Source organism: Lathamus discolor, chromosome 2 (assembly GCF_037157495.1).
Source record: "Lathamus discolor isolate bLatDis1 chromosome 2, bLatDis1.hap1, whole genome shotgun sequence".
Taxonomy (NCBI): Eukaryota; Metazoa; Chordata; class Aves; order Psittaciformes; family Psittacidae; genus Lathamus; species Lathamus discolor.
In genome coordinates, this window is record NC_088885.1 from 5886098 (window position 1) to 5913750 (window position 27653).

The 27653-nt window shown below is 40.0% G+C and overlaps 1 protein-coding gene across 2 annotated transcripts in view; it reads right to left on the reverse strand.

The window, feature by feature from the left end:
* The window catches only part of NEK11 (NIMA related kinase 11), a 66731-nt gene that overhangs the window by 24518 nt on the left and 14560 nt on the right, over positions 1-27653 (reverse strand). For both annotated transcript variants that reach the window (XM_065669181.1, XM_065669182.1), the window contains exons 4-12: positions 22521-22639; positions 17150-17214; positions 16215-16341; positions 12055-12204; positions 11893-11971; positions 11290-11375; positions 6793-6912; positions 4664-4757; positions 3710-3845 (exon numbers count right to left, since the gene is read on the reverse strand). In XM_065669181.1, coding sequence (XP_065525253.1) covers positions 3710-3845; positions 4664-4757; positions 6793-6912; positions 11290-11375; positions 11893-11971; positions 12055-12204; positions 16215-16341; positions 17150-17214; positions 22521-22639 — 976 coding nt within the window. The remainder of the gene's footprint in view (positions 1-3709; positions 3846-4663; positions 4758-6792; positions 6913-11289; positions 11376-11892; positions 11972-12054; positions 12205-16214; positions 16342-17149; positions 17215-22520; positions 22640-27653) is intronic.

Genomic DNA, 27653 nt, shown 5'->3' on the forward strand with positions numbered 1-27653 from the left:
ACCTCAGTTTCCCTGCTGAATCTGGGCGAGACTGCCTGATGCTTTCCCTCTCAGTCTGATGACAGCATTAGGAAGTAAAGAGTCCATGTGCTAATGCGAAAAGATAGTAATTTTCTTCTCCTCAAGATTCACTTCAAGAAATGCCATTTTTAAGACATAGAGTGAGGATAATTTTTACAACTGGGAGTTATTAAAAGAGTAGAAAACAAATAAGAATGGTTTGGATCCAAACTGGTGTAAGCAGCTGTGAGTCTGGTTGTAGCAAAGATGCGAAATGCATTTAATTTAGATGGAAGCAGTAATACGAGTTATATGTTGAGCAAGTACGAAAACAAGTGAATGATTGCAACCAAGCGAACCCAGGGAAAAGGTATTGATACCTTAAACACCTGGATGAAACGAAGCGGTGAAAGCCAACATATTTACTGCATTGCAGGGGCTCGCTTTGCTCTGTGGAGCAGATAAAATAGCAGGAGAACATAAACAAACCTTGTCACTGAGGTTGCTTTCTCACTTCCTCCAGCCGGTTGCCTGACAGCCACATGCACGGCAAGCTAAGCTAGTAGAAACAGCAACCTAATGCAGTATTTACAGCTGCTTTCTGAGCAAATTATCCCTCAGTTGGAATTGGCTCCAGCTTATGTCACCATAATTTGGCCCAGCTCCCCAGAAGAAGTGCATTCAGCCATGCAGCCAAATAAGCTCCCCAAAAGCAACAATTCTAGGGAACAATTCCTTACACAAGAAGAATAAAGCTTCAGTCAAATAAAAAAAAGGGGGAGGTGAGGAGAACTGGAGAAATCACTGTTTTATTTTCCCCTTTGTGGCTAAACCTTGCAACCTTTGTTAAACCTTGCTCTTGCTAGATTAAATCAGAGTTACCATTCCTTTAACTGAACCTGGGACAAGGTTGGATCTCAGCGGGAAACCGAGCAATGAAACCCAGGGAGTGATGAGCAGGTCAGAGGGGCACACTGGTACCCTCTCGTCATCCCACGTGCCAAGGATGAGTGAAGGACTGGTAACTGCAAATGCCAGAACTAAACAGGCAAGCTCCTCTTCGCAAACATCCCATAATATCATTTCAGCAAGTAGTAAGTCAGGGAATATGCCTTATGATCCTGGAAGCAGGGTAACCACGCAAGAGACTAGTGCATAAACTGCAGTAGAATTCACCCCAACACTGTCTTCTTACTTAAGACAAGTCTTCCTGGTTACAAAGGATACTGGAACAAGAATAATGCAGCAAGTTGCATAATGCTACTTATTATTACTCTGTCCTATTTCGACTTGCCAGACTGAAACACAGAACAAGGCATGGTTTTCCTAAAGGCCTTGGGTGGTGATTGCTTGTATGAGTGTATTTTGGAGTGTTACTCTGCTACCCAGTCAGTATGCATAAGCGCTGTTTTAGAGGCACTAAACTACATGTGTGCGTACAGAGATGCTTAAACACATGCTCAGAAATATTGCGGGCTTTTAACCCTCCAAGATTTACCAAAATACCTTGAAAATCTGCCAACAAAGCTTGTAAAAAAAGCAGTGGAGTAGAAAAAAATCCCTACAATGTTTTATGAGTGAACTTTTCCTATGTGAGAGTCAAATGAACTTTGCCCACTTGAAATTCAAAGCAATATATCCATAACTTACAATTAGCAATGGAAATACAGAAAGAATGCATGCAATTATCGTAATGTAGTTAGCTATTTTGGAATTGCAATGAAATCTGGGGTTTGCCAGGTATAATGTATTGGAACATACTAAGCTAAGCGATTTAACATGTTATCATCTTTGCACCATACAGAAATAAAAAGGAATATAATGCAGATTGGAGAGGTCATATAATATGCCCCTCTAAATTACCTGCCTTTGATTTTCACATTCTTCTTCTGTAAAAAGAGTTTAAAACCCACAAGTAGTCAGCTTGAGTTATTTTGCCCCTTTATCTTGACCTCTTCCCACACACAAACACAGAATCAGCCGGGTTGGGAAAGCCCTTTAAGCTCACCCAGTCCAATCGCTCCCCAACACTGCCAAGGCCACCACTGCCCCATGGCACTGAGGCCTCGTCTCCACGCTGTGTGAACACTTGCAGGGCCGGTGCCTGCAGCCCTGCCCTGGGCAGCCTGTGCCAATGCCTGAGCACCCTCTGGGGCAGGAATTGTTCCTCAGCTCCATCTAAACCTGCCCTGGGGCAGCTTGAGGCTGTCTCTTCTTTTCAAGTCACTAGTTCCTTATCATAGAACCATAGGATGATTTGGGTCGGAAAGGACCTTAAGATTATCCAGTTCCAACCCCCTGCCATGGGCAGAGATACCTCACACTAGACCAGGTTGTTCCAAGCCCTTGTGTCCAACCTGGCCTTGAACACTGCCAGGGATAGGGCAGCCACAGCTTCTCTGGGCACAGTTCTTCTCTGGGAAGAACTTCTTCCTTATATCTAACTTGAACTTCCCTTGTTTCAGTTTGAACCCATCACTCCTTGTCCTATCACTAGCCTGATGAAGTTGATGGACATGCATGTTTGCACTGAAATGTTTAAAGAAAGGAGTGTGAGTACTGAATAGTGTAAGTAACAGCTTTGAAGTCAGTTTCAGGAATAACAAGTTATTCACAAAGCAAAGAGAAACCATGTAATTTCTTCTGCCTATCCATAATGCTTTTCTGCCATGAATCCACCACTTCAACGTCAGAGACTTTGGCAAAAACACTTAAACATGCATTCAGTTTCATACAATGGATTGACCCAGCTTCTGCATCACAAATATAAACGCATCTAATTTCTGTCATTATAGTTTAACAGCTTAATGACCTCTAAAGGCAGAAACGTCAGTTTCTTTCTTTTCATGCATGTTTTTCTGTTTCTATTTAGGTATCTGGTACATCTCCCACCCACATTTACTGCTTTCTCCTGGTCCTCTATTTGCAAGCAATTGAAATACATCCATCCTCCCCTTAGGATGTCTTTCTAGCAGCTGGGTTCTCTCCTACACAGGTCATCCCTCCTTATTCTGTGGAGTATCAAGCCAACCCCGTAGACATAAATGAGGCTATATTGAACAAAAAAAGACATTTGCTACTAAAAAGCCCCACCTCCACCACAAACTAATGTTGATGCCTTGTATTTATTCGCATATACTATCACAGATGTGCTTAAACCAAAGCTAGAAGGCAGAGCTAGTCGCAAAAGTAGTTTTCATACTTCAAAGTATATTAATGCATTCTTGCAAGGTTCTAACCTGATTAAAAACGTTTCACCAATAAAATGCTTCCACAATGGTTCTTAAGTATTTGAGAGTATGACGCTATTCCAGAACACTGGAGAAACACTTGCAAGTGTGCTCTTAAAAAGATTTTCCTGACCCTTTTTGAAAAGGCTGGCTATCTGGTCATCTATCTAGAGAAAAGTACGTGTTATACAGTACTTCATACTCTTCAGACAAGAGGTATTTGATGACAGTATCGATAAGCACTGTTTAAAGAGTTTCCATCTGCTTCTCTCATCGTTACAGATAAAGCAAATGGCAGCAAGGTGTATTGAAGGTGCTAATGCTCTGAATTCTTCTCATTTTTGCACTGAAGAGAGGATTCAGGAAATGCTCTTCTAACACAGGTCATTTCATATGTGTAAAGTTAAAGCCATTTCTTTCTAAGTCAGCATATCTCATGATAGGAAGTTCTATTTCAACATCGAATTTGAAATTCTTACCATGGTCTGTAAATTCAGACATGCAGAGTTGACTTGACCCATTTCCACTTGGTTCATCATGTCCTGTGAACGCACAGTTGCATGTAATGGCTGGTTGAGAACAAACTGGATGTTTTGAAGTCTGCCCATCAGATTCCTTAGTTGAATCAAGCAGCATGGAGAAATAGGTAGAGTTAGAGCTTTCAGCAGGATCACAATATAGTGGTTGCCCTGATCTACACAATTGCTTGGACCTGTATTATGATCAATACTGACTCAGCCATATAGCAGGGACACATTGAACATACTATTTTCCCCAAACACAATGGTAAATAGAAGCTAGAGTGAATATGAAAGAAAAGGTAGGAGAAAAAAAACCTACATAAAATCTCATTATTTCTGTGATGCTTTCACTGAATATTTCCAAACTGACACTGCCCTCTGTGATAAAATGCAGTGGTACAATTGAACAGGCCTGTCTTCTGTTAGAGATAGCTTAAAGCTTACACTGGGAGTCATTCCAGACTTCATTCTTAATAAAAAGCCAGTTGAAATGTTAATATTCTCAACTAATCAAATGAAAAGAACCCACAGCCCTGCCAAATTACAGTGTTTAAAGAATTACAATTCTAAACTTATGTTGAAAATGAACGTATTTTGGCCTCTGATATCATACCAACTCTAAGTCCGTACCAGATGGCAGCTTTAGATTCAAGGGCAACTTAATAACAGGAAATTGAGCAATGAATACAGAGTATGTCAAACCATATTGGAATAAGTGAATGTACATTCCCTCATCAGAGATCCACAAGGTACAGCCAGTGTACCTTGTGGTCCAGACTTTGATGGACTTCCAAATGAGTAGTCTCAGAACAGGACTCTGCCTCTAGTGCTAAAGAAAGCATGTGGGAAACAGAAGTGTTGTACACCGAATGTGCATAAACGAGGCTTCCAAAGCAGTAGCCCATTACTTACATGTAGGACATCGACATTCAGCTGCTGAAAATTACGGGACCTGAACTCTTGCATTTTCTTTATATTTTCTTGATATCTTTCCTCTACCAGTTGTCTGTAAATCCAGAATACTTCTGGTTAGGATGTGGTATGAGGGAGTGGACAAAGGGATCTTCTAAATGTAGTTGTGGAAAACCAAATTCCATAATCAGACTCCCATGATGCTGACTGTTCAAGGCATCTGATCATCTCGAGGTTACTTTTGGTGAACTCACAAAGAGATTTCAGGCCTTAATTCCAAAACACTATTATATTTTTCTTTCACAACTTGTATAATATTATTGAGAAATAGTAAATTATTAGTCCCGGTCTTTTTTGGTGCTTCCAAAGCTTTTAAATTCTTTGGACCTTATTCCACCATTTAGGGACCTTTCAGGTGAACAAAAGGCATGCAGCATTTGTGTTCTATGAACACTTCACCTGGGGAAGAGTTGTTAACTGTTGGGACTGTTGGGACTACTTAAGCCAGGTGCCATGTTAAGCAGTTCTTCCAGTTTCCATCACTATACTCTCTTCCCATCCATCTCTGGATTTGCACTGCTGAAAGCAGATCTCCAGTCATAGAAGGTACTGCTTTTGCAGTGTTTCAAATGCTGTCAGCCAGAGTCAGCTGGCAACAACCCAGAGCTAAACATAGATCTACTTTAAAGGTTCACGACTGAGAACAAGGTTTGAAGATTAATATGTTGCCTTTATATTACAAAATAAATATATTCTTTTTTTTTCTGGGGAAAAAAATCTAACTAGAATACACTAAAATGCAAGAAAGCAAAGAAAATGAAAAGCAAGCTAGAACTCCATCTGCAAAAAGTGAGACAGATTTCCTATTTATAAAATTCATGTAAGTACAAAAATTTGCCCACCACATTATTGAAAACACCATGCAGAAGAGGTGTTGAATTTAATACTTTTCAAACAGTGGTTTCAATTCAAGAAGACTTCTTTTAAATGAGAATAAATTTACATAACATCTCCAGTATCAAATACAACAGTAAGTGTCAGACAGACAGACAAACAAATGCTCATCAGACCACTGGTATTTTCTAAAGGGAAATTCATGCCTTTAGTTCTTCTGTTCGCAACTTTTGGGTATGGACATCACAATTTGGCACAAGTAATGATCGGACGTGATTTTACAGAGCATTTCTGCTCAACTGCGGTTACTTTTGATTGCAGGCCTATGTAGCTGCAGAGTTCCTGAGGCTGTAATTTTAGACTTCATGTCACCTGACAATATTCTTCTTTACTAGGACACCATTGCTTTACTGAACTGATGACTTGCTTTGGCACAACAGGGTTAAGATGCTGATTCTTGCAACCAAAAGTAAGCATTCCCTCTATTACCCTCTATAAATAAATAAACATCTGTTCATTTACATTGCACTTTGCAAAAATGCTTTTGAAGAAACCATTAAAAATTAATGTGGTGCTTTTCCCATTTTCATTCATACCAAATAAAACATTGGATATTTCTAACTGTGAAAAGCTCAAGTGTGTCATCAAAACAGCGTCCTCTTCATTTAGAAAAAGAATCCATGCATAGACATGTAGCCTTCCACCCGTTTCTCAGATTCCACTCAGAAACAGTACTTATTCTCCGTCAAATCCCCCTTTTTATTATGTGTTACTCAATTAAAAACCATAAATCATAAAGCCTTTATAACATGTCCAATACCCTCTCCTGCCCATCTGGCAAGACTACCCTCTGAGCTATTAACGTCTATTGGCAAATCTCTTTGGCCAAATCAACTGACAAAAGCTGGATTGTAACGGCATGTCCAGCTCCTCTAATTGTGCAATCCTTAAAATGCCAAGTCATTAAGAAAAAGTCGCCTATTGAAACACATCTGAAGATCTCTCACAGATTTATTTAACCAGAAACACAGTGCTCAATTATCAGTTTTGGGCTCATGTTCTGACTTTTTTATTACATAAAATTCTTTAACTTATCCAAAAATCCCCATTCACTTTGAATAGCTGAAGGCCTTCTCCATTTCTAGTTTTGCCTTGACAGTTCTACTGTCTGCTTAGGCTGTTGGATGGGTAAAGTGCAAGGCTAGGGCACAATGCAAGCGATACGCTCGACTTACTTCAACTTCTTTGCTTTCTCATCGGCAGCATTTAACTTCCTCAGCCTCATGCGCTCCCGCGGTGTCATCTTCTGTACTTCAGACAGATCCTGCAGAGTTTGAAGATGAACTTTCCTGTGCCTGGAATTGAATACATGCAAGCCCATCTTAATACAAAACTGTAAATATCATTACTTTGATTTGATATTGAAACATAGTTGACATTTCAACTGGAATAATTAGAGATCCACAGGTTCTAGAGCAGATTAAATAAGCTTTCGTTTGGAAAGCAAATGTCTCTGTTCAGATGAATTTAAACTGAGACTCATGAAGAGCGTGAATCAGTTCAGGCATCTCGGGTGAAAATGGCAAAAAAAATAAACTCAGCTCCTGAAAAGAATAAATATTGAAGCACAGTGAAATATTTACCCTGTCAGGCTTCATTACTGAGCATATTCCAAGTACAAAGGCAGTCTTTCAATGAGAACCACAGAAAAAACAACATAACCCATACATTTTACATTGACTGTTACAAGCTGTCTACCAAAGAAGAGAACATTAATGTGTCTTTCATGACAGATACAATTATCATGTTGGCCTCTTGCATTTCTGCTCCTAATCAATAATAATTCACTGGTAAAATGGTCTCCATAGACCCTTTCTGAAAGCTGAGCATGAATTATTGGCATATGTATCTAAGCTACATTTATCAACAGAGGAGAGTCCTGTATTGGAAGATGGATATTAATCTCAGATTTTTATCTCCCGTCCTGCAGTAATTACATATCTTAAACCATAGTTTGAAATGCCTCAGCAGTCATGTTTCTCTTACACCAATATATATTTATTATACCATGTATTTATGATACCAAGTATTCATTTCAAGTTAGTATTTTTGCTCTTCTGAGATAAATTCACTTCTGACCATCTAAGTTTTGTTACTACACAAATTGTAACACTCCTTCTGGACTATCATTCTGAAATCAGGATTTTAATAAATGAGAAGTTCTCATTATGTTCTTCAAATGTTGACTATAGAGGGGAATAGTGCAAAGATATGAATATCAGCGTGAAATATGAAAGGCTAAGGACAAAGACGAGTTCAATTATTCATAAGTATGGAACCATGTCTTCAAGTATGAATAATGTAGACATATTTCTTGTCCCCTATAAAAAAAATCTAATTTAAATTATAAAAATCTCTTGGGGGAAAAAACTATTTTGCATCCAAGTCGAAACTGAATTTGTACAGTTTTATCCTTCATTATTCAAACTGTATGACTTGCATGGGACTGGAATAAAGGAAGCCATTAGAGGCCTTTACCAGACGAAAGTAGATTCAGGTATACATGGCAAAAAATACTTCCTGGTAAGAAAAGAAGAATCATAAATATAAAGCAGCAATGATTAAGGAGTACACCATAACAAGCAGCTCCTTGTACACTCACTCAGACTGCAGTATTGCTTCATTACAGCAGATGTGGGAAATTCACTATATTGAAGTTATTTCTCCTCCGATTTTCTGCTCTCCAGCATTTCTCAGGTACTTTTATTTCATTTGGCTTCCTCTTTAGATCTGGGATTGCAGCAATTATTTGGCATTTTGCTTACCCGTAGCCATACAAACAGGTAACATTCTCACAAATACTATAAAAGTCACAATAAGATGATGACTTAATGCGTATCCCAAACATTTTGCCAAAAACACTCAGTCTGAAACACATCTGAAGATAATTTACCGTGAAGCTTCTCCTAGGATATTATCTTTTGGTCAAATTGATGCCCTGAATTTGAAAACCTCAAGGTAAATTTCCATGCTCAAACAAAACCGGTTCTCATCCATTGCTCCACAATTATTAGGAACTCTGAACCTCTGCATGGAAGCCGCTGGCTTTCTCTTTCCTTTTAGCACATGTATAAGAACATGATGCTTGCAGTCAGAACTTGCTCTTCATCTTAGAGACCACAGACTTACTTTTAAATAAGAACAGGTATAGATTCTAGGATATACATGAATGTCCTGTCAATACATGACGAGCATTTGGACTCAATACATTCAAACTAACGACAATGGACCAGATATGGAACACAGCATATGTTACAAATAATAGAAAGTGGCTTTATCAGACTGTTGTAGAAGTCTGTGTATGTATTTTGCAGGTAAAAATCCTGCTTCCTCAAAGAGAGAACGTGAAAGCTTGTACCCACAAAATAAGGGCAAGGATTGACATTTTCATGAAGATTCTGATATTTTATGTTTCAATCGGCATTAAATACCCAATATAATTCAGATAGAGTTGGCATAATATTTGGGCAACATTCCAGTGCCCCCAAACTATATAAGGTATATCTCTACGGAATATCTCTGCAGCTAACTATACTCAATTTGAAGAGACAAGAATCTGTGCAAAATTAATTGAATCAACTTGAATACATCAGCCATAGACAAATGATACATCTAATACTTCCTGGCTATTGCATATCTACCTGTCTGACTCTATTCCCAGTATACTGGCAAATGGTTACTTCTAGCAGATGATCAGAATAGTAAGGCCAAAAACTTGATAGCAGTCTCTGCTAGCTCCACTTGCTGTTATTTATTACTATTTATTGCTACTAGCCAATACAGGTATCATTTATTGTTGCATTTTAATTCTATGCTTGCAAAGTTCAAGAACCTATTTATATTAAATGTAGTTATTTATGCCAAAATGTAGAACTTTGGCCTCTTAAAGAGACAGGGACTCATCTGTCAATGAAAGAGAGCAAGAACAGAAGTGACAGGGTGGAAACCCAAACCACAATCTCTAGAGGTAAGGCTTTACAGGTATACTTCCAGTAGTTACACTGCATAAAAAACATGGACAGAAGATTTTGCTGTGTAGAATTACACTGCCTTTGCTCTGCTTTTTTCCTAACACCGATAGTAAATAACACCTTGGAAAAGCTGAAGCTGGTCATCTCTCCCAAAGGGATGCTTGTGAGCAGCAGAATTGGCAACACCTGCAAAGTGACCACAGCCACAAAACTGTGGGTCCTCTCCAAGAGCACAGGTCGCTAAAAGCCACTGTTAAAGTCTTGGCAGTTACTTAGGAAAGAAGAAACAGGGATATCCAGTGCATCCACACAGGACCACAGACTCCTGAATTTGAGTGTGCTAGCTCCTAACAGAGCAAAGCCTCTCAGGGATAGGAAGCAAAGGGGAGGGCGAGTTGCCATCAAAACTGCAGAGCTCATTTACAAAGGCAAAATGAAGCTGCCCATGCTGACATTTGCTTTAATCAGTGCAGCACTGAAATTAAATGCAGTTCATTTTTCTCATATGTATTCGGTACCTAAAAGAGAGATCATGTGCGAAGGCATTACTGGCGTAAGAGCCAAGAAACATCGCTAGTCTTAGTTTCTCACAGTAGTTGCAAGGTAATATAATAGTATCCTACATACGTATGAGCTGAATATTAGTTTAAGTGTAAACGCTTTTAGTTTAATGTCATTTAGGAATCATAGCTTTCACACTTAATAATTAGTAGCTATACAAACAGCAGCACTATAAATTATCATGACATAACTAAAACGATGATTTAAACTTTCAAAATGTGAAGACAAAGGTCATAATTTACATGCCAATGAGTACTAAATTATTGTGTGCATATACTACATGCATGTACAATTTACACAGTTGTATAATAAAAAGACTTGATTTGCAAATCCTCTTTTTCCCCCCTGAATCTTAACCATGCCTCTCATTAATGTGATGGCTCCTCTGTATTTCTGGGGAATGGGTTCCTCTAAATATTAAGCACTATGAGAATAACGCAAGTGGTTACAACATTATAGTATTCGGCAAGACTAATTTTATACATAGTGTGTACATACAGACCATATATTGAGCTGCACCCCCAGCAGCGTGAGCAGCAGGTCGAGGGAGTTGATCCTGCCCCTCTTCTCTGCTCTCATGAAACCCCACTTGCAGCACTGTGTGCAGCTCTGGTGTCCTCAACGTAAAAAGGACATGGAGCTGTTGGAGCAAGTCCAGAGGAGGCCACGAGGATGCTCAGGGGCTGGAGCACCTCCCATACAAAGACAGGCTGAGAACATTGGGGCTGTTCAGCCTGGAGAAGAGAAGCTGCGTGGAGACCTCAGAGCAGCTTCCAGTGTCTGAAGGGGGCTACAAGGATGCTGGAGAGGGACTCTTCATCAGGGACTGTAGTGATAGGACAAGGGGTGATGGGTTCAAACTGAAACAGGAGAAGTTCAGGTTAGATATAAAGAAGTTCTTTACTGTGAGGGTGCTGACGCGCTGGCACAGGGTACCCAAAAGAGTGGCGACTGCTCCATTCCTGGCAGTGTTCAAGACCAGGCTGTACAGAGCAGAGCCTTGGAGAATGACATGGTCTAGTGTGAGGTGTCCCTGCCCATGGCAGGAGGCTGGAACTGGATGATCTTAAGGTCCTTTTGAACCCAAACCAGTCTGGGATTCTGTAATCTGCTGCCCATAAAACAGTTAAAAATACTTACACAGCATCAAAAATGGGAGCAGCTTCCTTCTGCCAGTCAAATACCTTGTTTTTCACAGTCATGTTTGTGAACTTGTACTGCATACTCTGCAAGGAAATAAGATAGCACTGGTATCAACACCCGAGGCTGAAGTGATCCAGATTCTTCAGCGATGACCCAGTACAGTTGTAATGCAAAACCTGTCTGAGCAGTTTCCTTCCCCTCCTTCTCAGAACACCAAACAATACATACACTGAAGCAGGGGCCACAAGAGCAAGATGCTCTGTTTTGCATTAAAACTAGGACTAACCAGAACAGTTTAGAGATTATATATACCCAGGCCCAAATGATCTGCTCTTGTTGCACATAAATGCCCATTCTCCTTATTGCTCACAACATTTATAAAGGGATTCATTCAGGATGCAAAACGACAAGGGCTTCATTTCTCACTGCCTCACTAGCTCAGGCATATTTGCAATTTAGCTCTGGAATTCCCCCGGATTAATATTCCCATGAACTCCTATCTCACTTTTTTTCCTCAACACATCTACTTTGCCTCTATTCTGCTTTTGCACAATACACACCCAAGCACTAAGTATGTGGCTGAAGCTTTTTCTTATATACCTGTAGTTGTTCATCAATAAAGGGGATTTGAAGGATCTCTGCTGCTGTTGGTCTCAAAGAAGGGTCCTTGTTTAACATGCTGAAATGTTAAAAACCAAAAGTCATCAGTATGCGGTTTTCCAAGCTTACATTGAAAAGTGCTATAAAAAGAGAACATTGTACCTGCATAGCACAGCATTCAGCTTGCTTGGGTATCTATCAGGAAGAGAAGGGGTATCACCTTCTACAATCTTTAACACCACAGACAAAAAATTGTGTCCAGTGAAGGCATGGTTCATACAGCACATCTCATACAAAATGCACCCCAGAGACCTTGAAGAATAAAATAACAGGAGGAGTATAAGCAACATGTTTGGGGTGACATCACAGTAAGGGAAATCACAGTTGTTTTCTCCCAGGAAGAGGATATTTCATTATCGTGCTATCTTTTCCATCTGAAAGACTTCTATTCAGATCACAAATTAGTAACTTTATAAATGGGAGATATCATCATTCTGTTTCTGCAAGTGTACACAAATTCTGTATGTAAACACACATCCATATCTATCCATATATATGTGCGTGTAAAAATAAAGCAAAACCCTATCATATGAACTACCTTGCGTGGTTACTCATTAAATTAACAATTAGTGACTGGTTGAGATCGGTAGTGTTTGGACACGGGTTTGTTTAAATTGGTTTTGCAAATTGATTTCTGGTAATAAACTGAGGCTAAAATTCAAGTTCATATACAATAATGCCAGTTTCAAATAGCCAGAGTGCCTGCTGGTGTGGTTCCACTCATTTAGCCAAACACTCACAATAGGTTATGAAGGAGTTTATTCTCAGATATAAAACCTTCAGATAAAAGCATTAGATTGCAACATCTAAAACCAGCTTTCTGTGAGATTTTATTTGGAGAAGAAAACAAGAAATCTGAACATGCAGGTCTGCAAATCGAGCTAAGAACCGGTGTTAGTATTAAACCAGTCAAAAACAGGAGGAAAGATTGCACACAACTTTAAATGGGTCTTTGGTTTACCATCACCTTATTCCCCAGGCTTTTACTTGCCAGTCCTAACTGAGATCATAAAAGATCACCAAGTTGAACATCTTAACATAAACACCCTCATAATAATTTATCTCCTGACTATTCATAAAAGCCTGCACTTCAACTGTGTTCTGTTTGACAAATGGCTTTTAAAACATAGGAGAGTTGAGATTCCAGGCTTTGAAGGATGCTCAGTGTTATTTCCAGTTTGCTGTCAGAAAAACTGAGGCACTGATGAGTGACTTGATCAAGGTCAGAGAAAATGCTGGTAAGAGCCAGCTACAGGACCAGACTCATCAAAGTGACCAACTTAAATATCAGAGCCACTTTACTCTTCATGTAGGATTTGATTGTGGTATTTATAATTTACAGAAGGAGCATGAAAATAAAGCATACTGATAAGCAGAAGTACGTATAGGCAAATGGCTTTGATGGAAAGGATATAAATACTATCTTTAAAAACAAATATTGAATAAAGTTTCAATTATTCATTTGGGTTAAAGAAGAGGAATTGACTCCGTCTGCTGATAAAAGAACAAGGGCAAATAATTTTAAAGTGGAAATCCAAGCATTACATGCAATGCAAATAAAGAAGAGGAGAAGGAATAGCAGGGTTCACTCACTGGTACTTTTCAAACAGTATGTGAAAACAATTAGCAGAACAAAAGTCCACCTACTGAGGGACATCAAAAAATGCCGGATTTTGTAAAGATTTAACTGTTAAGCAGCTTTTAAAATTCAAAAATCAGCAAACAGGACTGCACAGATGATGATCTGGTGTCCCCAACATACACAGGACATGGAGCTGTTGGAGCAAGTTCAGAGGAGGCTGTAGTTCATTAGGGGCTGGAGCACCTCCTGTATGGAGACAGGCTGAGAACACTGGGGCTGTTCAGCCTGGAGAAGAGAAGCTGCGTGGAGACCTCAGAGCAGCTTCCAGTGTCTGAAGGGGGCTACAAGGATGCTGGGGAGGGACCCTTCATCAGGGACTGTAGCGATAGGACAAGGGGTGATGGGTTCAGACTGAAACAGGGGAAGTTCAGGTTAGATCTAAGGCAGAAGCTCTTCCTTGTGAAGGTGCTGAGGCACTGGCACAGGGTGCTCAGAGAAGCTGTGGCTGCCCCATCCCTGGCAGTGTTCAAGGCAAGTCTGGACAGAGGCTTGGACGACATGGTCTAGTGTGAGGCATCCCTGCCCATAGCAGGGGGTTGGAACTGAATAATCTCAAGGTCCTCTCCAAGCCAAACCATCCTGTGATTCTACAATTCTATCTTCATTTATGATATATGCTCAAACTCTAAGATAATTACTACATGAGAAAATGCTTGCAAGCAAAAAAGAACAACAAGAAAAACCCCCGGCACACATGGAATCTGAAAGCATCAAACAAAAATGGAAACCAGCCTGAGGGAAGAAAAAAAGGAAGGAGAATCCCAATCTGACAGACTGTACTGTAACTGCTTTTTGTAGAATCAATCTGTTTTGGAGGCTGCTTGATTCTGGCAGCTAGAAATTGTTCAATGAGCCATTAGGAGCACAGGATTTGTCACATCAGGGAAGCCTATTTATTCATCTAGTTTAGTACTCTGACTACACCTGAGGCTTTGGAGAAAGAAGAAAAGAGCACCCAGGGCATTCTGCTGCAGCCAGGGCTGTAAATAGGTTACCCAGGGAGAACCCCATCTGCTCCATGGAACTAAAATAAAGGGGAAAAAGAAAAATGGGAGAAAAAGAATAACGATTTTGCTGCTGCATACAATTCTCTGAAATTAAACAAGCACCTCCTAAGCTGAGAAATGCTGCCCTGCAGCCCAGAGCAAGGCTGCAATTGCCCAGGGCAGTTACCACCAAGCTTTTGCCTCAAGACTGTGTTTCTCGGTTGTGTTTCTACAGCTCCAGCCTAAGCATCTTGTAAGAAGCAAGAGAAAATTGCTTCCCGATTCTCATAAGCAATCTGCACATGACCCAAACCTGTAATTTAACTGCTTTTATAACCTTAGTTTGTGTAACTGCCAGTGTTATAAAACTCTAAAAGGGACATTAAACTATCCAACCAGCACATTTGGTTTGACAGCTCCCTGTATTCATGAATAGGTTTGACTCAGGCCCTAAACAACCCTTCAGCAAAATGGATCTATGACCATTTCACACTGAAGCTATTTATGCCAAAGTACACCATAAAACAGAGTGTCCCCATGGGCTCTCCACAATAGTGCCTGACAGACCTCCAGCTTCTCCTCAGCAGAAAACACCCTGAAGCTTTTGGTGCCAACTGATCTTTCCAAACTATGCTATAGCTCTTCGAAAGCTGTAAGATCCAAGGTAGCATTTTTAATTGAACTCCAAAGGCCAAATAATGTAAATGCATCTACCTTCGCGACTTACATGTCTCAGTCCGAACGTATCAGAACGCCTTTGCTCTGACTGCAGAGTCCATGAGGAATATACTTCTGAATTTAACTTCCTCATGACTCTTTCATAGAAAAGTAACCTTTTCCTGCATAGCTACAGGAAAAGCCTCCTCTTTGGAGAAGAGAAGCCCACTTTATATAAGAATTAAAGAACACTGGAGATTTAGCTACCATCCTAAAACACAAGATCTTTTAGGACACACATAAAAACAAGCCAGATATTTTCGCCAATCAAAAAGCAAATCATTCTTCACCTTAGCTTGCAAGAACACTTGCGTACCTAAAGGTTTCCTGAAGTCTTTCAACAGATCTTAGCTTCGCAACTGGATTATCTAATCATCACTTCAGAAGTCTTGATCCCAATAATCTGTGCCATCTAAGTGCAAAACTGGCACTTTTCTTTCTACCTTTGAGCCTTTTTGCTTCTGTCCTAACACTCCAGTTATCCTCATTTTCAGCTCCCTTTTCAAGTACCTTCTTCCTTTATACATTTGCCAATGTTTTTCAGTTCCTAAGGAGGTCCTTCTGCTCCCCTCTCAGCCAGGAATCATTCTTTCCCCATCCACTTAAAAACCTCACAGAAATTGCTTCTTTCCATTTATGTGTCTCAATATGAGGAAGAAAAAGATTTCCCCCTTCCGAAGTGGGTCTACAATCATCCTGTGTCATGGCAGAGACTGGGTCTGAATCTTACAACCCTTTGAAGTCCTAGATAACCCGGAACTGTATCAACCTACATGCTTCTTAACACGAAGAGCAAACCTTCAAATCACAACATATGATATAAACATTGTGGAATAATTTTAGTTCCTAAATAATATCAAACGCTGATATAGGAAAGAAATGCCTAAAACAACCAGAACAGCATGCTGAGTACTCACCAAATGTCAGATTTTGTGTTATAGCCCTGGTGCTTCAGTGCTTCTGGGCTCATGTAGTATGGTGTCCCAGTAAATGTAGTTGCCAGATCACATGAACCCATCAAAAGACGAGAAACACCAAAGTCCCCTAAAAGTAATATCAGAAACAATAATCTACTCATATAAATCTATGCTTATTCATATAAACTCTTTGGGTGTATTATTAGACATGTTACAACTACATAAAAAACCCACAAACCTGCCAGTATTTAAAAAATGGTAACGCATTTTTCTGTAATTCTTCAAAATGAAAACACCACAAAATCACAGAACTATAAAAGGATGTAGATTTGAAAAGGCCCCACAAGGTTGTCTGCTTCAAACCCCTGGCTCCAAGCACAGCCTACTTCAAAGTTACGTGAGGCTGCTCAGGTCCAGGTCCAGCCAAGCTTGGAGCATCCTCAAGGGTGAAGATTTCACTACCTATGTTCCTGTCTGCCTGTCAAACACATAGAATCATAGAACAGTTAGGGTTGGAAAGGACCTTAAGATCATCTCAAGTTCCAACCCCCCTGCCATGGGCAGGGACACCTCACACTAAACCATGTCACCCAATGCTCTATCCAACCCGGCCTTGAACACCGCCAAGGATGGAGCATTCCCAGCTTCCCTGGGCAACCCATTCCAGTGCCTCACCACCCTTACAGTAAAGAACTTCTTCCTTATATTCAATCTAAACTTCCCCTGTTTCAGTTTGAACCCGTTACCCCTTGTCTTGTCACTACAGTTCCTAATGAAGAGTCCCTCCCCAGCATCCTTATAGGCCCCCTTCAGATACATGTTTAACCACAAATCAAAATCCTGTATCAGATATGACTTTATTTAAACCTCTTTACTGACAAAACTCCTGCTGGAATCACACTAAAATGTATCTTTAAAAAATATTGAAATCTCACCAATTTTAAGCAGGTTATTTTTCAAAAATATATTCTTGGCTTTCAAATCTCTGTGAAGTATTCGCCTGGAATATAAAAGGAAATTCAACCTCACCCAACTTGAAGCATTCGCAGGCACGTATCAAATATCTCATGTTTTTAACTTAGTTCCTTGTTAAGAAGGCCAGCCAGCCCACTATTGCTGCTGTCTAACCTTGTAAGTACCAATGCACAGATGATGGTATGTCAACACAGTGATGCATTCAATGACACTCATATGCAGGATGAGAACCTAAGCAGCCAGGATAAGAATGCACACAGGGATCCCAGGAATACAGACACAGACTTAACATGAGCTGCAGAGAAAGGGAGAAAGGCAAGTGTTCCTGACTATTCTGAAAAGCATTACATCTTATTCTCTGTCTCACAATAGCATACAGGGTGAGAAAAACCACAGTAAGGGATTCTCTTATTCAAGGAACCCTCCTTCAGAGAAAATGTATTACTTGCAAGACAAATATGTATATAGAGGAGGGCAGAAGGTCAAATTTTTACAGTAATGGTGTGGAAGAGAAAAAAACTTAACGAAGACAGATGAAAGGAAAAGAAAAAGAGCAGCCAGCTTTTACAGACTCATTTTTCCATTAAGGACTGAAGCAACACCATAAGCCGCACACCATATGTGGACAAACAGCATCTTCTCCACTCCTTGAAATCTTAATGTGCGACAGTAATTCTCCAGCCCCTTAGGAAGATAAAATACCTCTAGAGTATACCAAACATGCTCTCAATTAATCCTTGTCAATAACTCTTCCAAAAGGGTTCCCTATAATCTCAAATAAACTAGAACTCATCCACTTCTGCGTTGGTAACACACAGTGCTTGTTATCAGCAATGCTCAGGAGGAGTTTAGAATAGCATTTAGTAAGTACTGGCTACAGAAACTGTATTTACTTATACAAACACAGTAGTAGCTCACCCATTGCTCTTGTGAGACCTCACCTGGAGCATTGTGTGCAGTTCTGGTGTCCTCAACATAAAAAGGACATGGAACTGCTGGAACAAGTCCAGAGGAGGCCACGAGGATGATCAGGGGACTGGAGCATCTCCTGTATGAAGACAGGCTGAGGAAGTTGGGGCTGTTCAGCCTGGAGAAGAGAAGGCTGCGTGGAGACCTCATAGCAGCCTTCCAGTATCTGAAGGGGGCCTATAGGGATGCTGGGGAGGGACTCTTCATCAGGGACTGTAGTGATAGGACAAGGGGTAATGGGTTAAAACTGAAACAGGGGAAGTTTAAATTGGATATAAGGAGGAAATTCTTTCCTGTTAGGGTGGTGAGGCACTGGAATGGGTTGCCCAGGGAGGTTGTGAGTGCTCCATCCCTGGCAGTGTTCAAGGCCAGGTTGGATGAAGCCTTGTGTGGGATGGTTTAGTGTGAGGTGTCCCTGCCCATGGCAGGGGGGTTGGAACTGGATGATCTTGAGGTCCTTTCCAACCCTAACTATTCTATGATTCTATGATTTATAACAGGGAAAGAAAGCAATTGATGCTCTAAGATTCTTGAGATGGGGGCAGGAAAAACAAATATAATAATAGATTTAAGTTGTTCTGGAGGAATCCTCAATTATTATCTCAAATTCTATTTAAAAAAAGAACACATTCAATATACTCAGTTCACAAACAGGAAAAAAATGTGAAAAATGACAACTAGAAGACATTGTAGTATGCGCATAGACTGAGCATGGAAAGCAAGCATTTCTATTTTTATGGGTCAAAGAAATGAGTTCTTTATGCTTCTTAGGGCAATCTTTCTAGCTTTTATTATTCTTATTGCCTAAAAGTAAGGCTTGTAGAGAAAGGTCTGCACATGGGGTAAAAGGAAAGTTTTATTCAGCGTGCCTCCAGCGATGTTTAGAAAGAATTTGTTCTCTATTTGGCAACTTGCTTGAGCAATACATGTATGCTCATCATGCATTACATCAGTAAGGAAATTAAAGTGAGTTTATGTTCATTATTATTTCTTAAGCCTATATTATGCACATAGTTTTATATAAATCTAGCTGTTAATTGAGATTCATTAAGTCTTTCCTTACCATTCATCATAGAGAACCTTGAAAGACCTTGACTTCACCAAGTTAGATTTTTCTTGCATGTTTTTGTCAAGCATTGGTGGGTTTTAACCTTTATTATCAGTATTATTAGTATTATTACTTTGTAGAAATATAACCACAGACTCTTGAAACCTAAAGGTTTTCTGGATATCTGTAATCTGAATAACAGGTATCTTGAGTATAAAATATATCCATTATACAGAAAGGTTTCAGTAGGATGTTATTTGATAAGAAGATGAAGAGTTGATGTTTGGTTCACATGAGTTTGAATTAGAATGTAATGCTAATATAAGCTTGCATCATATTGAATAAAATGTTACACACATCATTTACGTTAACAATAATTATGCTTTCATATATTAACGTAACTAAGAAATACTTGTGGTGATTCTTTGGAACTTCCCATGATGATGTCTCTCAATGCAAGCCACTTTATTCTGCCAACATACAGAATCATAGCATAGTTTGGGTTGGAAGGGACCTTCAAAGCTCATCCAGTCCAGCCCCCTGCAATGAGCAGGGACATCTTCAACCAGATCAGGTTGCCCAGAACCACATCCAGCCTGGCCTGAATGTCTCCAGGGATGGGGCATGATCACTTCTCTGGTCAACCTGTGCCAGTGTTTTACCACCCTCATCATAAAGAATTTCTTCCTCGCATCCAGCCTGAATCTCCCTCTTTTATTTTAAAACCATCACCCCTCGTCCTGTCACAACAGGCCCTGCTAAGAAGTCTCTCCCTGTCTTTCTTATTGCCCCCTTTTAAGAACCAACAGGAATAACAGGTAAAGAAAAACAATCTGAAGCAGCAAAAAAGTCTGGTTTTAAAATAAGTTTCCAGCACAAGAGTTTTCAACGAGTGAAGCTCAGCTGAAGCTGTGCAAGAAGGACACAAAGTGAATAGTCTATGTCTAAACCCAGAACTAATAATTTTTGCTGCTCTGGAATTAAAACTTCCATCCACAGCAGCTGGGTTTTCTACAGAAGAGCACAAGAAGTCCAGCCTACAGGTAATGAACACTTCAAGCTTCTAATTCTAGGGAAAGGTTTTCTTTGCATTAGAACATAGTTCAAACGTATATTACAGCTCTTCTCCATATCACTAATGAAATCAAGTCTGACTCCTCTAGACACAGAGGGCTGTTGTTACGTTTCAGTAACGCAAATTAACTTCTTTTAAGCCTAATCTTTTCCATTTTCTTTACTGTGAGGGTGGTGAGGCACTGGAATCGGTTGCCCAGGGAAGTTGTGAATGCTCCATCCCTGGCAGTGTTCAAGGCCAGGTTGGACAGAGCCTTGGGTGAGATGGTTTAGTGTGAGGTGTCCCTGCCCATGGCAGGGGGTTGGAACTGGATGCTCCTAAGGTCCTTTCCAACCCTAACTATTCTATGATTCTATGATTTAAGCTATTATTTGGCTCTAAACTAATAAGATAAGGATTAAATTTTCTAATAAGCATAGAGTCAAATAACACATAATACAGTAAATGCAATATGGGAGAAGTAAATAAAACAAAACTCGAGTCATCTGTATGTAACTGGCAAGGTGCTACTAAATAGCTATGGTTCATGGAATGAAAATTAAATGCTGTTTGGAAGATCAAGATGCTCTTAGTGGAGAATTTAATGACTTTACAGGAAATACAGTGATTGAATACATATATTTACCAAAGAAAGCTCATTTGTAAGATTTTAAGGTTTGAAAGCAAGCAGAAGATGAGAAAAAAATCAAGAGAACAGTACACAATAAGGATGTATGGGAAAACAAGAGATAAAAGAGGCATGAGGAAATACAATTAAAGACAAAAAGAATAACTTGTACAATAGAATAGAACACTACAATTGGAAGGGACCTACAGTGATTATCTAATCCAAATGCAATGTTGTTATTATCAACAACCAAGCTGGTGTTTTCAACAAAATCTTGTTTTCTCAATACTCGCACAGGATAGACGACTATGGATTCTAGTTTACATTCAGCTTGAAAGCAATCCGAACGCTCACCTCCAGACTGTGAGTGTAACCTGCTCTTCACACATAAACAGCTTCTTCCCCCCGGCTGTATTAATAATGTAAGTGATTATTTTGGGCAGATTAACTCCTCTCGCAAAAACATGCGGGTGATTACCAACAACCATCGTCAGCCTCTGCTAAGACAGTCATTACAGCAGTGACATTCTTATTTCTAAAAGTTTAATAGGAATAATAGTCCAAATAGTTCAGCTTTTGGGCTATAGGGCCCTGCAGAAAGGATTCTCTGTCTCTCTTTATTAACATGATATTTCAGAGCTGCCAATAGGGAAAAGCAACAGGGAGGAGACAGGGGAAAGGAGATGCTGAAAGCTGGGTTAACTTCTGAAAAGCTGGTAGGAAAGGAGCCTGGTATTCCCATTTACTCAGCTGCTCCTCCAGCTCTCAGTGTGAGTGGCCATCTCTTCCTGGCTCAGCACAGCACTCAGTCTCCCTCATACCATACTAAATAGTCCCACCTACCTCCAAGGAGACAGCACTTAACACACAAGGGGACAAAAGAGGGTTCATGCATATCCTGACAATGAAGGAAATGTTTAAAGCACCGAAGTCAGCCTCCCTAATCAGACTGTAGGCAAGAACTAGGCTCACATTGATGACCAGGTAGGTGTTCACCTGTATCTGCCCCTGCTCAAACCAAGTGTGATCCCCACACACCACTGTGCGGATGACCTGCAGTAATTATTCAGGTTAATCTTTGATATGCTGTTAATAGGGATGTCTGTTTTCAAAGAACATATGTATGCAACTTCACTGATTTTACTGGGAGTACCTCAAGCATATATATTGGATCCTCCACATTAAATACCTGCAAGAGATCCTTGTTGTCCCCCCCCCTTGAAAAATGACTTTATTGTAACCTTTTAATCCATTTTCTTCTAACAATGGTTAATGATTTCTGTTGTGCTGAATTTTTCACTTGGCTCTTAGAAAAAATGTGTCTAACACTGAAAGACATCTACCACTGCACTGCTAAGAGACATAATACACAGTGTTCTTGCAGGATAGATAATTAGGTATACTTTGGGTGTATGACTACATTTTATATATGTGTGTATATATACTACATATGCATATGTAGTATATATATATACAGTATATATATATATATACTAGAGCAGTTTGGTGAACAGGACTTTATACCAATACAAGACAATCCATAGTTTCGTTTCTGTTTGAGTATCTGCAACTAGTTGGTAAGTCTACTCCCTCCCCTCCCAACCTAAACACTCTCATATTAAATGACTGTACCTTTCATGCATGTAGTTGACTCCGAGTAACAACTGTATAAACCAGTCTAATATTTGTCTTTGAGTGAATATCTTCCCAGATTCTTTGTACTCTTGGATTTTGAAGTCTAGATCTCCACCCTGAAAAATACCACAACATATTTGTACATTTAAAGTAAGGTTTTCAAGTGTCATCTTCTTCAGCAAAGTACAGGATTCCGCTTTCTTAGACCTTCAGGGTCCCTACCATGTCGTCTATAAAACTCACGCTTGCAAATGGATTCCAAACTCTCCCAGCACCAAAAGTATTCGCAATTGAGAATCAAAATGAGATCAAACGATCTGGTTGCAGAGGACAAACAGGTCAGTTTTATCTTAGTGTTACACAACAACAAAGTATTTCAACTGTTCTCACTTCATGTCACCCAACTTTACACACGTGCATCTGAGCTGGTCACCTCAAACTCCCTTTATAGTTAACACAAAGGAACAGACACTGCACAGTCAAGAGACCCTCTTGTTTACTATGCTGAAATACCCACATCAGCATAAAAGAAACCATGCCACTCTCTTAACAATAAAACACAATGTCCTTAATGACAACACTTTGCCCCTCTTTCAAACTCACTTTTATTGGAAACCATAGAAAATTCAAGCTTCAAAATTCTCTAGCATGTGTTCTTGTCAATACTTTATGAAAACGACACTTGGCCTTGCAGCAACACTACAAATGGAGCAATATGACGCACAGGAGGCAGTGAAAACAAACCAGAAAATACATACAGGAAAAGACAGCAAATTCCAAGTCAGACATTTGTTAAAAATCAGTTGAAAACCAGCACGACGAAAGATGGGTTTGAGGAGAATTGTATCAAAACTGTTCATTTTGCTAAAAAAGACAGATGATTGTTGACCCACTTTATAAAATAAATGGATTTTGTCTGCAAGAATGCTCATTAGTGGCAAGCACTGTGTTGAAGTAGCTAACCTCAGGGAAAAGAGACTGAGTCTTATTGCACTCTAGTGAATAACTACCTTATGCCGGGACTGCTTATTCTCCATAAATCATTGCTTCTACATTACACATTCTGCATAAAATGAGAAGTTTCATGTGCCATATACAAGAAAACAGTTTAGCCTAACCTGTACCACCACTTCTGCTCATCAACCCTTCCTGCTGTTGACTCAACATTTTATGACCTCTTCAGCATTTCTTGGTTTTCTGTTCCTAACAGAAGTGGATGCTGGACACCAGAGAGGGACTCTTCATCAGGGACTGCAGTGATGGGACAAGGGGTGATGGGTTCAGTCTGAAACAGGGGAAGTTCAGGTTAGATCTAAGGCAGAAGCTCTGCCCTGTGAGGGTGCTGAGGCGCTGGCACAGGGTGCCCAGAGAAGCTTTGGCTGCCCCATCCCTGGCAGTGTTCAAGGCCAGGTTGGACACAGGGGCTTGGAGCAACCTGCTTTAGTGGAAGGTGTCCCTGGCCATGGCAGGGGGTTCGAACTGGATGATCGTAAGGTCCTTTCCGACCCAAACCAGTCTGGGACTCTACCACCTCAATGCTTCATACTGCTGCTACAAAACAAGCTGGTTCTGTCTTTGCAGATCCACACATTTCTGTCCTGTACTTAAAAAGAGTTTATAGTAATCTCTGTTGTCTCTAAGTTACAACATTCAAGTGTGGAGTCTCAAAACAAAAAGACAAAAAGTTTTGCTATCAATGCAAAATGTGTTTCCTGACAATGTCCTGCAATTGTTTTTAACTGCAGTGCTGAATCATCTTGCTCACTAGGGAAGAGAATACGGCTCCAGCTCCCCATACGCGTCCCTGCCGCAGCCCACAGGGAACCTCTGCTGGGAACTCGAAGCTCTCCGCAGCTGCTTCCCCTTTGCAACTCCAAATGTTCAGCAGCTTCCCCGTGGTTGCTTGCAGCAAAGCAGAGGAAGGAAAGACAAATCGATGCTGGATGCTGCTGCATCGCAGCCAGATGGGCCATGCCTGAGCCTACTCATGCACCTTGGACATAATGATTCACCTATTCCAGTCAGCTGCCACAGACAACCCAGAGCCAACTGTAGCAATAGCCTAGAGGGGCTATAGCTATAGCCGCTGCTCAAATGTGTCAGCTGGCTACTGGTTCCAAGGGACTATTCAGGTGAGGACAAAGTGAGGCAGCCTAAAATTACTGTTTCTCCCTGTCCCATTGTGTCCCCTCTCTCGATCACACATTGCCATGAAAGACACAAAGAAAAGAAGTATAGGACCTACAGATTTAGGCTAGTGAATACTCTCTTAGGTTGGGGGTATTTCCTTTTTTAAGCCTAAGGAGAACAAAAGCAGTCGAATAAAGTACTGCACATGCCCTCAAGTTAATGTACGGCTTTTAGCTTCAAGCAGAAAAGACTGGTCTCAATGTCCTACAATTAATTTTACCTTGATTTTTTGTCTAAAAAAGGAAAACAAAAATGCATCATAAAAGATGAAACACTGCTGCCACGGAACTTTGAAGAAGTTTGTTAACCCAATTTTGCATTTGGGACAGTCAGTATAATGAAGTTCATAAGAAATGTATTTTAACAAATTAAGTACATAGGGAGTTTCCAAGCTGCAGTTTCCATTTAAATATCAAGAATATCATACACGCCAGCAATCTATTTAAAACAGCTTAGCATCTAGAGCTGCTAACGTGAACAGGCACTGATTGCTTTAGTTACTCCTTTTGCTGAGATTTCTTTAGCGCATGTATACTCACATCACAGCTGAAAGCACAGTAAAGAGACAGAAATAACTGTTGGGGGGAAAGTACAACTAATTCTGGCTTATCATGTAATCAAATTATGCAACTTTTTAAGTAACTACTTTGCAAAAACTGTATTTTATTGAAGTAGAATTTACATTACAAGGCTCATGTAGGCACATTTTTGTTTGAAATTTGACTTGTCTGCCAGTATTTATGTTGCCTGCAAGCTTTTGATTCAGGAAAAGAAGCTCAACAAGATCAAAACAGAGCACATATTTCTTTTATGCAATTCTGAATGAATTCGGTTATGATAAAAGACACTGAGCTGAGCAACAGGGACCAATGTTCTCTTTTGTTCACAGGACAGGTATAGCATTGGGCAGCTGCACAGGAGGCTCACTCTATGCTATTCATGCAAGAATTAACAAAGCACTGTGGCGAATGAATAAGTCACAGTACTTTGGAGCAAACAGAAGAAGGCTCAGGGGATAGCTCTGTTTCCATGCCAACTTCATGTTTATTCTATGTTTTGAGTCTGCCCAAGAGTACCAATTACTGTAAATCTGGTAATTATTCTATGCACGAAGAACTGAATGAGCTTGACTTCCAAACAAGGATCAGGTAGCAATACATTTTTCTCATTTTCAATTTATGTGTGATTTAATCACGCATCTTTTAGGTAAAAAGGTCCAAATCCCAAACAAAGGTAGGTTATAGATAAGTCAATATCATAGAATCATAGAATAATTAGGGTTGGAAAGGACCTTAAGATCATCCAGTTCCAACCCCCTGCCATGGGCAGGGACACCTCACAGTAGACCATGTCGTACAAGGCTCTGTCCCACCTGGCCTTGAACACTGCCAGGGATGGAGCATTCACAACTTCCCTGGGCAACCCATTCCAGTGCCACATCACCCTTACAGTAAAGAATTTCTTCCTTATATTCAATTTAAACTTCCCCTGTTTAACTTTTAACCCGTTACCCCTTGTCATGTCACTACAGTCCCTAATGAAGAGTCCATCCCCAGCATCCTTATAGGCCCTTCAGATATGAAAGCATGTCTTCTGAAAATACTCTAACTAAAATAGAAAAGCACTATATGAAACTTGCTTTGTACTTTCCTTTTCTGAACGTTTGATTAAATACACTGTAATTGCTTAAATGAAGTAATACTACCTATCACTTTCCTTTTGGGAAAGGTCAGAAGATCATCTGCATGGACCAGATTTCATTCTGGCGTGACCTAGTGGACTCAAACCTGAAAAGATTCAGCTGCACAATGAACACATCCATTTCCTCGTCCTTCCTTTGCCTCGCTCTAATACATTCTCATGTGTTTGAGTTTATGACTCCCAGTTCCAAAGGTTATTCTGCACCGAAACATTTTCATGCAGGGTAGTAGACTTGATAAAAGAAACACTGAGGTGCTACAGCAGCTTGTGATTACCCCAGTGACTGCTATCATGCTCTTTTTTATTCATCTATAACTTTACCCCAGATGGGAAAGAACTAAAAACAAAGAGAGACAGAGTGAACAGCAGTGGACAAAGGCAGCTGGTCCAGCTCTATAATGCTGTTGAAAGAGGCTCCTTTATTTCTATGGGTTTAACTGATCTCACATTGGCCCACTTTCTACCACTAGTATAGAGAAAATTAACCTTAGTGTATGGCAATATCTGGGCAGTTTGAATAATCCTTCAGTTTTGAGCTCTGGATTTCCACAGAGAGTTGGCAACACTCTCAAGCCCCAGCTGTCAGACATGCAGGGAATGATGCAAAGAGCTTCTGCATGGCTGTTAAAATAATATGTGAACAAATATTCAGACTGAATAACAGCAATAAATAGGCATTTAACTGTCATCAAGGAGAGCTTCTAAGGAATCAACGACTGGCAAGAACTGGACTTCTTTAATTATTCACACCAAAGCCAAATGCTTGGAGAAATGTGTCAGTTGATACAAGTCTGAGTTGTGGACAGATAACCCAGCAGTCCAAGGTCATTAGCTTCCAAAGCATTTGAAATGTCTATCAGAGCACAACTGACGAGTCTGCTTCACAGCTTTGTATAAAGATCGCCGTAGATACATCTATATTTAATACAATGTAGGCACTTGTTTTCTATAAACCCTTAAAAAGCTGGCTTATATGTGTTTACATTCTTATTTTAAAGCCTTAAGACAGATTTAAGCAATGTGCTTTTAAACCAAATGCTGGAGTCAAAAAAAAAAAGGTAACTCTACTGTAGTACAACTTGCTTTAATATTTGTTGTATCTGCTACACCCTGGTCTTTGACATACTCTATTCTTCACTTCATAAAGACAATGCTGCTACCAAGCTCATCATCCACATGATCAGGCTTAAGCTTCTTGTAATCCCCTCCAAATCGCAAGTGAGTTTTCTCTTCCTCCTT